At 38.0% G+C, this 13,854-nt stretch overlaps 1 protein-coding gene across 1 annotated transcript in view; it reads left to right on the top strand.

Moving 5' to 3' along the window:
* Positions 1–12,602, top strand: part of LOC139031076 (putative uncharacterized protein ENSP00000383407) — a 43,192-nt gene extending 30,590 nt beyond the window's left edge. Inside the window, exons 5-6 of the mRNA XM_070455197.1 lie at positions 3,173–3,259; positions 12,494–12,602. Of these exons, the coding sequence (XP_070311298.1) occupies positions 3,173–3,259; positions 12,494–12,582 (176 nt within the window). The 3' untranslated portion in view covers positions 12,583–12,602. The remainder of the gene's footprint in view (positions 1–3,172; positions 3,260–12,493) is intronic.
* The last annotated feature ends 1,252 nt before the right edge of the window (positions 12,603–13,854 follow it).

The following is a 13,854-nucleotide window of genomic DNA, read 5'->3' as shown; positions in this document are numbered from 1 at the left end:
ATCCTAAGGGAAATCTGTCCTGAATATTCAATGGATGGACTGATGCTGAAGCTGGAAATCTAATACTTTGGCCACCTGATGTGAAGAACTGATTCATTAGAAAAGATCCTAATACTGGGAAAGATTGAAGGCAGGAGGAGAAGGAGACAACAGAGGATGAGATGGTTGGATGGCACCACTGACTTGATGGACATGAATCTGAGCAAGCTTGGGAGCTGGTGATGGACAGGGAAGCCTGGCATGCTGCAGTCCATGGGATCGCAAAGAGTCAGACACAAATGAGCAACTGATCTGAACTGAAGACAAATAAACCATTGTCTTATTCAGAATAATCTCCTTTTATACTAAAAAAAAAAAAAAAAAAAAAAAAACCCTCTTTTTGGTTTATTGGCTGATTACCTTCCAGTTTCCCAACTTTAGCTTGGAGGGCCCATAGTCAAGGTGATCTCTTAGCTATATTTTTATAGCTAGGAATTTAGGAATGAAATAAACAATGGTTGAATTATAAAAGACTTATCATAGCATCTCAAGTACCAGCAATTTTCTTCAGTTTCTGTGGTTACAGTATGCATAGTAATAACAGAGGCAATTGGTTTGATGTGTATTTTAATTCTTGTGCATGCTAAGTCACTTCAGTGTTGTCCAATTCTTTGTGAGCCTATATCCCACCAGGCTCCTTTGTCCATAGGATTCCCCAGTCAAGAATATTGTAGTGCGTTGCCAGGCCCTCATCCAGGTGATCTTCCCAACCCAAGGATCGAACTCAAGTCTCCTGGGACTCCCGCATTGCAGGCAGATTCTGAAGCAAAAATCTAATTATTTTTAGGAAGTTAATAGATGATACCTCTCTTTGCCATATAGATGATAGGGGGCCACTAATTATAAAACATTTGTAGTGACAAGACAACTGATTTATTCACTCAATAATTCATTTTTTATGCAGTTTTTCAGAGTGGTAGGCATACTTTCTCCCCAGCAGGGCTTAGGAGTTGGATATTCAAACCCAATTTTCCCTCTTTTCAAAGCCAGTTTCCTGGATAGGGTATGAAAAGTGCTCAGGCCAAAGTGGTGATCATTTATGAATGCATCTACTAAGGACATCTGCATTTTAATGAGGTCTGATATTCCACCAGTGGTAATATCCACAGGAGCTGAGTTATAGCTCATTTGTCAAGACCCTGTGAGCACTAGTTGCTAAATATCTTGAACGTCAGCCCTGATTTGAATAGTGTGTGGCCTGAAATAAAAGGAAGTAGGCCAACTTTTATTTTCCATTATATATGCCATTTTCATAGTGTATTCAGTTTCTGCACACAAGACTCTATAACGTAATTTTTGAGGATCACCTGCCTTCTCTCAGTCAAATATCAAAGTAAATAGTGACTTTAAAAAGAGCACAGGAGGTGGGAGGGGGGATCGGGATGGGAAATACATGTAAATCCATGGCTGAGTCATGTCAATGTATGACAAAAACCACTACAATACTGTAAAGTAATTAGCCTCCAACTAATAAAAATAAATGGGGAAAAAAAAAAAAAAAACCAGCACAGCAAGAGGACTGACTTGTGGACAGAGCACAGGGGATGGGGAGAGTGGGAAGGATGGGGAGAGTAGCAGTAACCTATCTACAAACACTGCCACATGTGAAATAGATTCCTAGTGGGAAGCTGTTGTATAGCGCAGAGAGCTTAGATGGGAGGGATGGGGCTGGGGAGGTCCAAGAGAGAAAGGATATGTGTATACATATAGCTGATTCACTTCATCGTTCAGCAGATCAAGCACAGCATTGTACAGCAATTCAGTTCAGTTCAGTTCAGTCGCTCAGTCGTGTCCGACTCTTTGTGACCCCATGAACCACAGCATGCCAGGCCTCCCTGTCCATCACCAACTTCCGGAGTCTACTCAAACTCATGTCCATTGAGTCGGTGGTGCCATCCAGCCATTTCATCCTCTGTCGTCCCCTTCTCCTCCTGCCCCTAATCCCTCCCAGCATCAGGGTCTTTTCCAATGAGTCAACTCTTCTCATGAGGTGGCCAACGTATTGGAGTTTCAGCTTCAGCATTAGTCTTTCCAATGAACACCCAGGACTGATCTCCTTTAGGATGGACTGGTTGGATCTCCTTGCAGTCCCAGGGACTCTCTAGAGTCTTCTCCAATACCACAGCAATTACACTCTAATAAAAACCAGCCCAGCATGCTGAGTTTGTGTAATACTTTGGTTACATTATTTAAACTTTGCTTTATCAATGATGTGGTACAACATGTGGGATGATTAGTCTTTGTAAGCAGGTTAGAAGGGCTTCCAGGCTTCCCTGGTAGCTCAGCTGGTAAAGAATCTGCCTGCAATGCAGGAAACCTCAGTTGGATTCCTGGGTTGGGAAGATCCCATGAAGAAAGGTTAGGCTACCCACTCTAGTATTCTTGGTCTTCCCTTGTGGCTCAGATGGTAAAGAATCCTCCTGCAATGCAAAAGACCTGGGTTCAAACCCTGGGGTGGGAAAATCCCATGGAGAAGGGAATGGCTACCCACTCCAGTGTTCTGGCTGGAGAATTCATGGACTGCAGAGTCCATGGGGTCTCAAAGTGTCAGACACGACGGAGCGACATTCACCAGAAGGGCTTCCAGTTCTTCGTCCTGGTGCAGTTCAGTTTGTTACAGCATGAGTAGACCTGCTCCAGGTGTTGGGAGAACAAAGCTAACACTTAGAAGAAAACGATTGTTCTCCCAGTCAAGGATCTTAGAGTTTCTTTAAATAGCTCAGTGTTCTCTCGATATACTTCCTTAACCATTTTGATAAAAAGAATGAAGAATGTGGAGGATGGAGCTGCTTTGATATATAAAAAAATAAATGGTTATTAATTCAAGAAAAATACTCCAAGAATAATGTAATCAAAAGTTTATCAAGAGTATTTCAGTAGCAACCTTCTACTATCTACGTGGGGGTCCTTACTTAGTTCATAGGAAAAAAAAAAAAAATGGGAGCCCACTGGACATTGATTGTATTCATGAGGGACCAGACCGGAACTCTCCAGAATGGACCACAAAGCTTTCTTAACATATTACTTACCATGTTACCACTATGTGCTCAATTTGTTTTGATATCAAATTTTCTACACTTACTGGACAGATGTTACTGTGACTTCTTTTAACCAATCTTCTGCTTTACTTTAGAGGGAAAAACTGTGAATGACACAACTTGGCAGGAACCCAGCAAGTCTGAGAATGACTCCCACATCAGAAGACTCTGTCAGCTCAAAGGTAATTGCTAAATTTAGTTCCCACTGACTTTGCATTTTCCCAAAGTAGTATAAAGGGCAAGTAAGAAAAATTTACATCTTTCTTCATTAAAATAAGCATTGCATTATGGTCTACTTAAAAAGAAAAAACTAATAGAGTAGAATGTGTATATTATTAATAGAATATATACTTGTGTGTGTAGGTGAACAGACATGCAGAAGGAAAGTAGAATTTAATTAAGTTCCCTGTTGAAGCAAAGAATCAGTTACAAAAAATTTGAAATACTTTAATGTCTAAAATAATGCAAAAATATATTAACACTCAGCACATAGTAAAACCTTCTAAAAATAACATTGATATATTAACCTTTGTGATTTTTAGATTTTCTTTAAATATTTAAGAGAAATACCCTTGACTATTAATGCAAAACTATGTCATTTTATTTAAAAAAATATGAAGAAGAGCCAATTAGCAGCCAGGTATAAGAAACTTTATTAATAATAAATGATTTCATAATTAAAATTACTTAACTTTGGAAGGTTATGAATAAAACTGAAAGTCTTAAGAGTTCACAAAGATGGACAAGAACATAAAAAATTAATATCCTTGGTATTTTCCTTCAATGTTACTGGAATAAATAATTGCTCATATTAGTTATTGATTATTTAACTATTTGTATTTTTAAATTTAATTTGAATTTTAAATTTAATTTTAAAAGATATTTTAATATTTGGGGACAAATATTTTTATAGTTACAAGTTACATGGTATGATTGTTCAAATTTTGCCTTTTGAGTGCTATGAAGGAGCTCACAGATTTACAAAGTAATTGTTTATGAAAATAATCATTTTCCTTTGAACTATTTCAATTTTATCCTAGATTGAATAATGTTCTAGTGAATAGTTTTGAACTTAATTTCAATGCTTACAGATTTCTCCATTCTAAATAAATAAATAAGTGAAACATTTGGGGATTATTTTAGACATTTTTTAAAAATTATAAGATAGGCAATGTTTTACTTATATTGTGTTTGATTAAATTCTGTCTTTACCTCATAAATGTTAGTGATATTCATTCACACCTTGGTTAGTTAATTAAACCTTCATCCACCCATCCATTCATTCATCCATCTCTGTAATAAGCACAGGTTACTTTAAGATTATTCCACATCAACCTATGAATAAGTTGTAACTACATTATAGAATATTTTTGTTATGAATTTTTCCATAAACCTCTTCAAGTATTCTATTTTCTTAAACTTCCTTTCTGTGAAATGGTGTGGTGTTTGTTTTAAATTTAGCAGTCATAGGTAAGGAATTCTATTACAGTTATATTGACAAAGCAGCAAAAAATCTTGGCCAAAGGTGAGGTGTTTTCTGATCAGTGATCTCTTCATCAGAGAACAAAAAGGAAAGCCTTTACAGACTTTTCCACTTTGAAATTTCTCAGATTCTTAAGTGCTCCTGTGTTCAATCTGTGCACGCACACACACACACACACACACACACACACACACACTCACGAATGCGCCTAAGAAGTTCAGTTGACACTTCAGCAGTACCAGCTGAGTCATAGGACACTGCCTAGGGACTAATGCTGTGCTGAGAGAGACAATGGCCTGAGACCAACGCCGTTGGTGCCATTGTAGATTGAAGGGAGAAATTTAGTAGGGTAGGATGAGCCACAAGTGTGGACTTGAATTTTATGGGTGTAGTAGTTTCCTCTGGAAGGCTCAGAATATTTCTAAGCAATTAGTGCCCTACATATCAACCTATAGTATTTCTTTCTCATTTTAAACACTATTTTTTGCTGTTAATTGAATAATTACTTAAAAATGGTTTATTGGGCCTGAGGATAGGCAGTCTGTGAGGTTTACTGAGATGAAGACAGATAGGTACATCATTGCCATCATCCACAGCCCATGATTTTATTGAACACTAAAGATGAAATTATAAAAGTCATCTTTCAATAAAACAGAAGAAAATATGTAGGGAAATTTTAAGAGTGACATTAACATAAAGAATAAGTTATAAACTCCAAGAACCAAAAAAGTTCCATTTCTCTCAATTTCAATTACAAAATGATATTTCCGTATGATACAAGTTATATTAACAGCAAAAATTTAGTCCTCTAGAGTATTGGGCCTGATAAAATACACTTCCACAGGTTATGTTAATATTAAGCTAAGGATTTGTGCCTGGTATTTTAATCCATAAAGATATTCACATAACCCAAAAATATGACTGTGTTATGTTGGTTAAGATAAAAATTTATCACAATAAGTTAAGAGGTAGAAGCATTTTCAGTTGATGTGGTCCATTTCCTTCTTCTAAGAATACTTTTATCTCAATCTGTATATATGATGCTGAGACAACACCTGTAAAATACATGTGGGTTAAATTGAATGCTCAGGACTTTACAACTGAAAGATTGGCATAGCTTAGCCAATTAATTAAGGGAAACTAATCAGTAATTTTGTTTGTTGTTTTATTTTCAGCACTCTAAACAAGCAGAATATTAGTAATATTCATTTTAGTAAATTAAGATTGATTTAAAAAATTTTTAAAATATATTTGGCCTTAATTTTATGGGGGAAAAAGCCTGAAAAGAATTGACTTTTTGAAATCTATGCACTGGAATTTACCCAAGATCAAATTATGATTTAAGTAAAGACATTTTTAAGAAAAGGGCTTTCATTATTTTATACCAAAAGTACAAAGAACAAAAACAAAGCCAAATTTTAAAAAAAGATAAAAGAAACAAAACATATTTGCAGATTTAGAGATTTTTTTTCAAACAGTGTGATTTGGTAGACTATACCTTGAATGAAACAGAAAATATGTTTTAAAAAAATGGTATATTTTTGTAAAGTTTGTAAGAAGCTGGATACATTCAGGAAATATGTTTAGTAATGAAAGGAGAATTAACCCCACTCATACTACTGCAAAATTATTTTCAATAATTTACATATGATTTTGATGAGATTCATTATAAATATCCCATTGGTAGAGACATTAGGACCTTCCAGTTTAACACTGGAATTGCCATTTGCTTGAAATATTCTTTCCTGAATTGTAGTCAGTATCATTATTTGGCCAGAAAGCATATAAATATTTTGGCTGAACTTCTCTGGATCTTATTAAGCCTTCTTTATTGGCATGTTATCCTCATTTTCAAGATAGTAAATGTATATAGTCACAAGTGTGTTTACTATTCTGTGTAATTTTCAGGAACCACAATTTGATTGAGACATTATTTCCCAAGAGCATATGATTTAACTCAGATTAGACTGTCCTACGTGAGGAATGACAGAGAGAAACCTGATTTCACACCTGAATGTCTGTCTGTGTGCTATGTGTAAATAAACTTCCAGAGCAAAGGTTGCCTGCAAAACCAGTCTCTCAATTTTAAGGAAGTCTATCTGAATTGAATGTGAACATTCTGAGATTTAGTGTTTTGTACAAAAGAATCTTGGAATCCTTTCCATTCTTTAGGAGAGTTCTTACTTGGATTAGAGTTACCTGATTAAGGTCAGAAGTCTAATTTCCATTAGAATCACCTAGAAGCTGAGTAGAGATATTGCTTTTTTAACCAAATCCCCTTTTTTTTCTGCATCTGCATTTGAAGGAGAGTTGGAATCTGAATGTTTATTCTGAAAGATACATTCTTAAGTATACTGACATTTGTGACTGCTATGTAGTCCATGCATGTGCAGATAATCTACTGCTACAAACCAACCAACCCAAACCTTAACGACATAAAGCAAAATTTCATTAGACTTATAGATTTTGCAAGTCAGGGATTCAGTCAAAGTAGCACTTCACAACATCTGAGGCTTCTTTTCAGTTCATTTCAGTTCAGTTCAATCTCTCAGTCATGTCCAACTCTTTGCGACCCCATGAATTGCAGCACGCCAGGCCTCCCTGTCCATCACCAACTCCTGGAGTTTACTCAAACTCACGTCCATCGAGTCGGTGATGCCATCCAACCATCTCATCCTCTGTCGTCCCCTCTCCTCCTGCCCCAACCCCTCCCAGCATCAGGGTCTTTTCTTTCAGGAAGTCTTAAATGGCTCTTGTTGCTATTGTTCAGTCCCTCAGTCGTGTCTGACTCTTTGTGACCCCATGGACTGCAGCACACCAGGCCTCCCTGTCCTTCACCATCTCCCAGAGTTTGCTCAAACTCATGTCCATTGAGTTGATGATGCCATCCAACCATCTCATCCTCTGTTCGCCCCCTTCTTCTCCTGCCCTCAATCCTTCCCAGCATCAGGGTCTTTTCCAGTGAGTTAGCTCTTCTCATCAGGAGGTCAAAGGATTGGAGTTTTGGCATCATTCCTTCCAGTGAATATTCAGGGTTGATTTCCTTCAGAAATGACTGGTTTGATCTTCTTGCTGTTCAGGGGATTCTCAAGAGTCTTCTCCAGCACTGCAATTCGAAGACATCAATTTTTCAGTGCCCAGCTTTCTTTTTTGTTCCATCTCTCACATTGGTACATGACTACTTGAGGAGGACTTACATGTCTGATGGCCGGAAGCATCTAGAGGTTTCTTCACTTACGTGTCGGGTACCTGTCTGGGATAACTGCAGGTTGGGCTCAGCTGGGACAATCACCTGAGAACCAATATGTGGCGTCTCCATGTAGGCTTGAGGTTTTCCCAGACTAAAGGCTGGGTTTCAAGAGGGAGAGACACCAGAGGGAGCTTCACGCATCACACAAGGAAGTGTCTGGAGAGTGAGCATCACAGAAGACCCAGGTAGAAGCTGCCAGCTTCTTCTGACCCAGACTTGGAGGTTACAAAATATAACTTTGGCTGCATTCTCCTCTGACAAACAGATCATTATAGCCAGTTCAATTCAATAGAAGGAGAATTAAATTCTATTTCTTGGTGGAGGCATGCCAAGGTCACACTGAGAACAACATACTGTTGTGTCTGTCTTTGGAAACTATAACTTCCATATTTCCTTATTCAGTCATTGCCTTTGTTGATACTTAGGACCACATTGCTCTTATCTTTATAATTTTTTTTTTTTTTTGGTAGGGTAACATTTGGGAGTTAGGGCTTCCTAGGTGGCACTAGTGGTAAAGAATACACATGCCAGTGCAGGAGGCAAAAGAGATGTAGTTTCCTTCCCTGGGGCAGGAAGATCCCCTGGAGAAGGGCATGGCAACCCACTCCAGTATTCTAGCCAGGAAAATCCCAAGAACAGAGGAGCCCCGTGGCCTACAGTCCATAGGGTCCCAAAGAGTCAGACATGACTGAAGCGACTTAGCACGCACAGATGCAACATATGGATGATAACAAATACAGAAAATGTATAAGGTTACAAAACAAATAGCTAATCTTCATAAAATGCCATTGCCCTGGTGTCCTTTTCTTAATTCAAAACCCTCAAATTCTCCCAATTTTTAAGCTGAGGCTACACATGGGTAGCTTTACAAATAAAAGTATTTTAAGAAAAAGTTTGTTTAGGTCAGACAGTATTTTCAAAATCAGGAAATTTTACCTTAAAATTCATACATTTATACTTGAAAAACATGAGGAACAAATTGTCAATCCTTGGTTCAACATCTGAGGTGATTTCAGTTGAGAGAGCTGAGAACAATGGCTGCCCATTAGCAATGGTGGACCTTCACCTCACCACAGACCTCCACATGTCTCCTTGTCAAAATTCGTTTCATTTAGTTAAATTACTTATTTGCCTTCTGTTGGTATGTGTTTCTGCAACATTGGCCTAGAAGGTTATGTCCACATTTCTTTGCCTATAGCACTCAAGGCCCATTACCATTTGGCCTTCCTCACCCACCCAGCCTCACCTCCTCCTGGACAGTATCCATAATTGCCTTCTGATGTGACCTATCTCAAATCCTACTTTAAATTAAGCCTGTTGCTCTTATTCCACATTATAGGTTAGTGTTGACAGCATTGCTGTTGTGTCTGTAACTTGTACTTTTCTTCTCTGTTTCCAGACTGTCTCCATTCTTCAAGCCCACAGAGACCCTGCCTCTTCCATGAGTACAGTGGGGCATAGTGTTCTCTCCCCACAGTAGTGTCTGAGTCACTCATTTTACTGCCTTGCCCTGTATATAAGGGAGGTAAATACACCGTGCACGTTTCTCACTCACAGACTTCCAGATTCAAGAGTACAGGAACCTACCTCACTTTCTTTTCCTGCACCCCAAAGAAGAATTTTAGAGGGAGCTCTCCAAAATTCAGGTTAAAGGGATCAGAAAAAGAAAGGCAATGAAAAGGAATAAAGGGATAGAGAAAAGAATATATATTTTTTTTTCCAAGTACAGAAACTTAAAAGGCTATAAAAACTCTGCTTCTAGCTTCTTAACCCTGTGATGGAAGATCTTGCTTTAAAGAGCTAGATCACAAAACCAGCTCATTTTAAAATTTCAGTGTTTTCTGGAACCCTGTAGTGTGGTAACTCAGATGTAAAATATTAACTTATTGGTGTAAATAACTCTGAGACTGAGCTGTGAATTTACCTTATCTTATAACCATATCTATAATGAGAATTTGAGGAAAAATTTTCTCCTATTTTCTGCATAGAGGATAGGTCTTGCCTGTCCCTTCCTCCCTTGAAGAATGTAAGAATGAAAAATAGTAGAAAATTGAAGTGGTGACTGGAAGTAAAACAGAGTAAAAGTGATAAAAAGAAGTCACTGGACTGATTGCTAGGTGACTTCTGTGGGTCTCAGTATCCCCATCTGTAAACCAGCAGGTTTGGATTAAGTGATCCATGAAGTCCTGTCTTCTTTTAGCACATGATGTATTTCAGATTTAAATAAATGGACCCCTTGTACAGGGCCTGAAAGGGAATGCTACTGTCTTTTGAAAAGGTTTCATTTAGCTGCAAGCAAATGGATGACACATTCCAAAGCTTTTACCAAAGCAGGCAGAGAAGAATTTTAGCATAAATAATTCATGTTGAGAAGACATAAGCTAATGAAGCTCAAAATGCCAGGGATGGAAAGCTCAGTTTAACAGAAACAAGTGAGGTGATAGTTTCATGAAATCATAGCATTTTGGAGTCAGAAGTGGTTTAGTAGCTTGGATGCTACTGTTTTATAAAATGGGATGGGGGGAAACTGAGTCCCAGAAAAATTTCATGACTTGCTCAACTGGTCAGAGACATTCTTCATTTTTATTTTGTTTAATTTCTATTTAATTTGACTTGTTTCTTATAAGAACAGCATTTGGGGGGAGGTTGGTGATGAACTTTTATTATAATACAATATTAAGGTACAAGATTAGGCAGTGAGAACAAAACCCTGAATTGCAAATCTAATTTTTTTTTTTCTTTCCATTTATTTTTATTAGTTGGAGGCTAATTACTTTACAATATTGTAGTGGTTTTTGTCATACATTGACATGAATCAGCCATGGATTTACATGTATTCCCCATCCTGATCCCCCCTCCCACCTCCCTCTCTACCTGATCCCTCTGGGTCTTCCCAGTGCACCAGCCCTGAGCACTTGTCTCATGCATCCAACCTGGGCTGGTGATCTGTTTCACCCTTGATAATATACATGTTTTGATGCTGTTCTTTCGAAACATCCCACCCTCGCCTTCTCCCAGAGTCCCAAAGTCTGTTCTGTACATCTGTGCCTCTTTTTCTGTTTTGCATATAGGGTTATTGTCACCATCTTTCTAAATTCCACATATATGTGTTAGTATACTGTATTGGTCTTTATTTTTCTGGCTTACTTCACTCTGTATAATGGGCTCCAGTTTCATCCATCTCATTAGAACTGATTCAAATGAATTCTTTTTAATGGCTGAGTAATATTCCATGGTGTATATGTACCACAGCTTCCTTATCCATTCATCTGCTGATGGGCATCTAGGTTGCTTCCATGTCCTAGCTATTATAAACAGTGCTGTGATGAACATTGGTGCACATGTGTCTCTTTCAGATCTGGTTTCCTTGGTGTGTATGCCCAGAAGTGGTATTGTTAGGTCATATGGCTGTTCTATTTCCAGTTTTTTATGAAATCTCCACACTGTTCTCCATAGTGGCTGTACTAGTTTGCATTCCCACCAACAGTGTAGGAGGGTTCCCTTTTCTCCACACCCTCTCCAGCATTTATTTATTGCTTGTAGACTTTTGGATAGCAGCCATCCTGACTGGCGTGTAATGGTACCTCATTGTGGTTTTGATTTGCATTTCTCTGATCATGACTGATGTCGAGCATCTTTTCATGTGTTTGTTATCCATCTGTATGTCTTCTTTGGAGAAATGTCTGTTTAGTTCTTTGGCCCATTTCTTGATTGGGTCATTTATTTTTCTGGAATTGAGCTTCAGGAGTTGCTTGTCTATTTTTGAGATTAATCCTTTGTCTGTTGCTTCATTTGCTATTATTTTCTCCCATTCTGAGGGCTGTCTTTTCACCTTACTTATAGTTTCCTTTGTTGTTCAAAAGTTTTTAAGTTTCATTAGGTCCCATTTGTTTATTTTTGCTTTTATTTCTGATATTCTGGGAGGTGGGTCATAGAGGATCCTGCTGTGATTTATGTCAGAGAGTGTGTTGCCTATGTTCTCTTCTAGGAGTTTTATAGGTTCTGGTCTTACATTTAGATCTTTAATCCATTTTGAGTTTATTTTTGTGTATGGTGCTAGAAAGTGTTTTAGTTTCTTTCTTTTACAAGTGGTTGACCAGTTTTCCCAGCACCACTTGTTAAAGAGGTTGTCTTTTTTCCATTGTATATCCTTGCCTCCTTTGTCAAAGATAAGGTGTCCATAGGTTCATGGATTTATCTCTGGGCTTTCTATTCTATTCCGTTGATCTCTATTTCTGTCTTTGTGCCAGTGCCATACTGTCTTGATGACTGTGGCTTTGTAGTATAGTCTGAAGTCAGGCAGGTTGATTCCTCCAGTTCCATTCTTCTTTCTCAAGATTACTTTGGCTATTCGAGGTTTTTCATATTTCCATACAAATTGTGAAATTATTTGTTCTAGTTCTGTGAAAAATACCGTTGGTAGCTTGATAGGGATTGCATTGAATCTATAGATTGCTTTGGGTAGTATAGTCATTTTGACAATATTGATTCTTCAAATCCATGAACACGGTATATTTCTCCATCTGTTTGTGAAGGACAACATATCTTTAGGAAAGTAAATATTTATGGTCTAGTCAATAAAATGCCTTAATAGACTAAAGAAAAATATAAGTACTCAAGTGCACTTAAACTTCTTAAATTGTGTAATTTCTGCTAATCTCCATATAACACCTCTTTTCATAGATCTAAATGAAGATGATTTTCTTCCGAGTCATCATACACATACTCTTCAAGGAAAAAAACTACAAGGTATTTCTTATCAGGTAATGTGAATAATCAACATTTACACAGCACTTTGTGAAAATCATCTTGTTATTGATGTGTACACAGTATACAGTACTTAGACTTGTAGCTATTTTGTATTTAGTTTTGTAATTGATATGACTATGTCTCTGTGAATTGGAATATAAATGAAAAAAGTAAATGATGACGAGTTAATAAGCCACTTTGATTATGCAAAAGACTATGCACTACAGCCTTTTGATAAGCAACTCTGAACTTGGTAAATTAATATACTGGGATTTTCTCTGACAAGACCTGTGCTAAGTGCTTAGAACTATCTGGCAACCTTTAGTGAGGGGCATGTCCCTCATGTTCTATGTTTGATATGAAAACATATTCTGTGATTTCTGACATATTCCTTTAAAGCTTGCACTAATTAGCCCCAGGAGTTCAAGCAATTAAGAATGTCTGAACCTTGGGCCTTCCTAATAACAATAATATAGCATTAATTACCAGTCAAATAATTGTTATTCACCCTGTAAAAAATAATCATGTTTGAGTCAGTAGGGCCAGCGCAGGCATCATGTTGATTTTTGATGTTTTTCTGACAGCCACAGAGTTCTCTTTAACCATTCTGATGGTTTTATTAGAAAATTTAGAACTGACCTTCCTCAGTGCAGTGGATTGATCAATAGGCAGAGGATATGTAGCACATGAATTAGGAGGTGTTGCTTTGGTGAGGAAAGAGAACTCGAATTTCTAAAGCCAGCCTGATTTCTGAGGCTGTCAGCAGCCCTTAGACAGTGGATCATAACTTCTCATCAAGTACAGTTTCTGCTGTTTGCTCTGATGCTGCCGGAGTCATGGAACTGTGCTCCCAAGAGGGCGGCTCTACCCAATTACACTTTACTGCAAAGTCCATCTACCAGTGGGTTCTCCTGCCACGTGTGGTTTAGAGCTCCAAAGACAGACAGAGATCTGCTTGAATCTTAATTTGCCCTAGTAGGTTCATGGTGACACTAGTGGTAAGCAGTCTGCCTGCCAATGCAGGAGATGTAGAAGATGCGGGTTTGACCCCTGGGTCGGGAAGATCCCTTGGAGGAGAGAATGGCAACCCACTCCAGTATTCTTGCCTGGAGAATCCCATGGACAGAGGAGCCTGGTGGGCCACAGTCCATGGGATCGCAAAGAGTCGGACACGGCTGAGATGACAGTAGCAGCAGAAGCTGCTCTCTCTCTGCCTCAGTTTTCTTATCTGTAAAGTCAGTCTATAAAGAACCCGTATTTCATGACTGTCACGAGCATTACATGAGATGTTTCAT

This window comes from Odocoileus virginianus, chromosome 25, assembly GCF_023699985.2.
Source record: "Odocoileus virginianus isolate 20LAN1187 ecotype Illinois chromosome 25, Ovbor_1.2, whole genome shotgun sequence".
NCBI lineage: Eukaryota > Metazoa > Chordata > Mammalia > Artiodactyla > Cervidae > Odocoileus > Odocoileus virginianus.
This window is presented reverse-complemented; position numbering and strand designations above follow the sequence as displayed.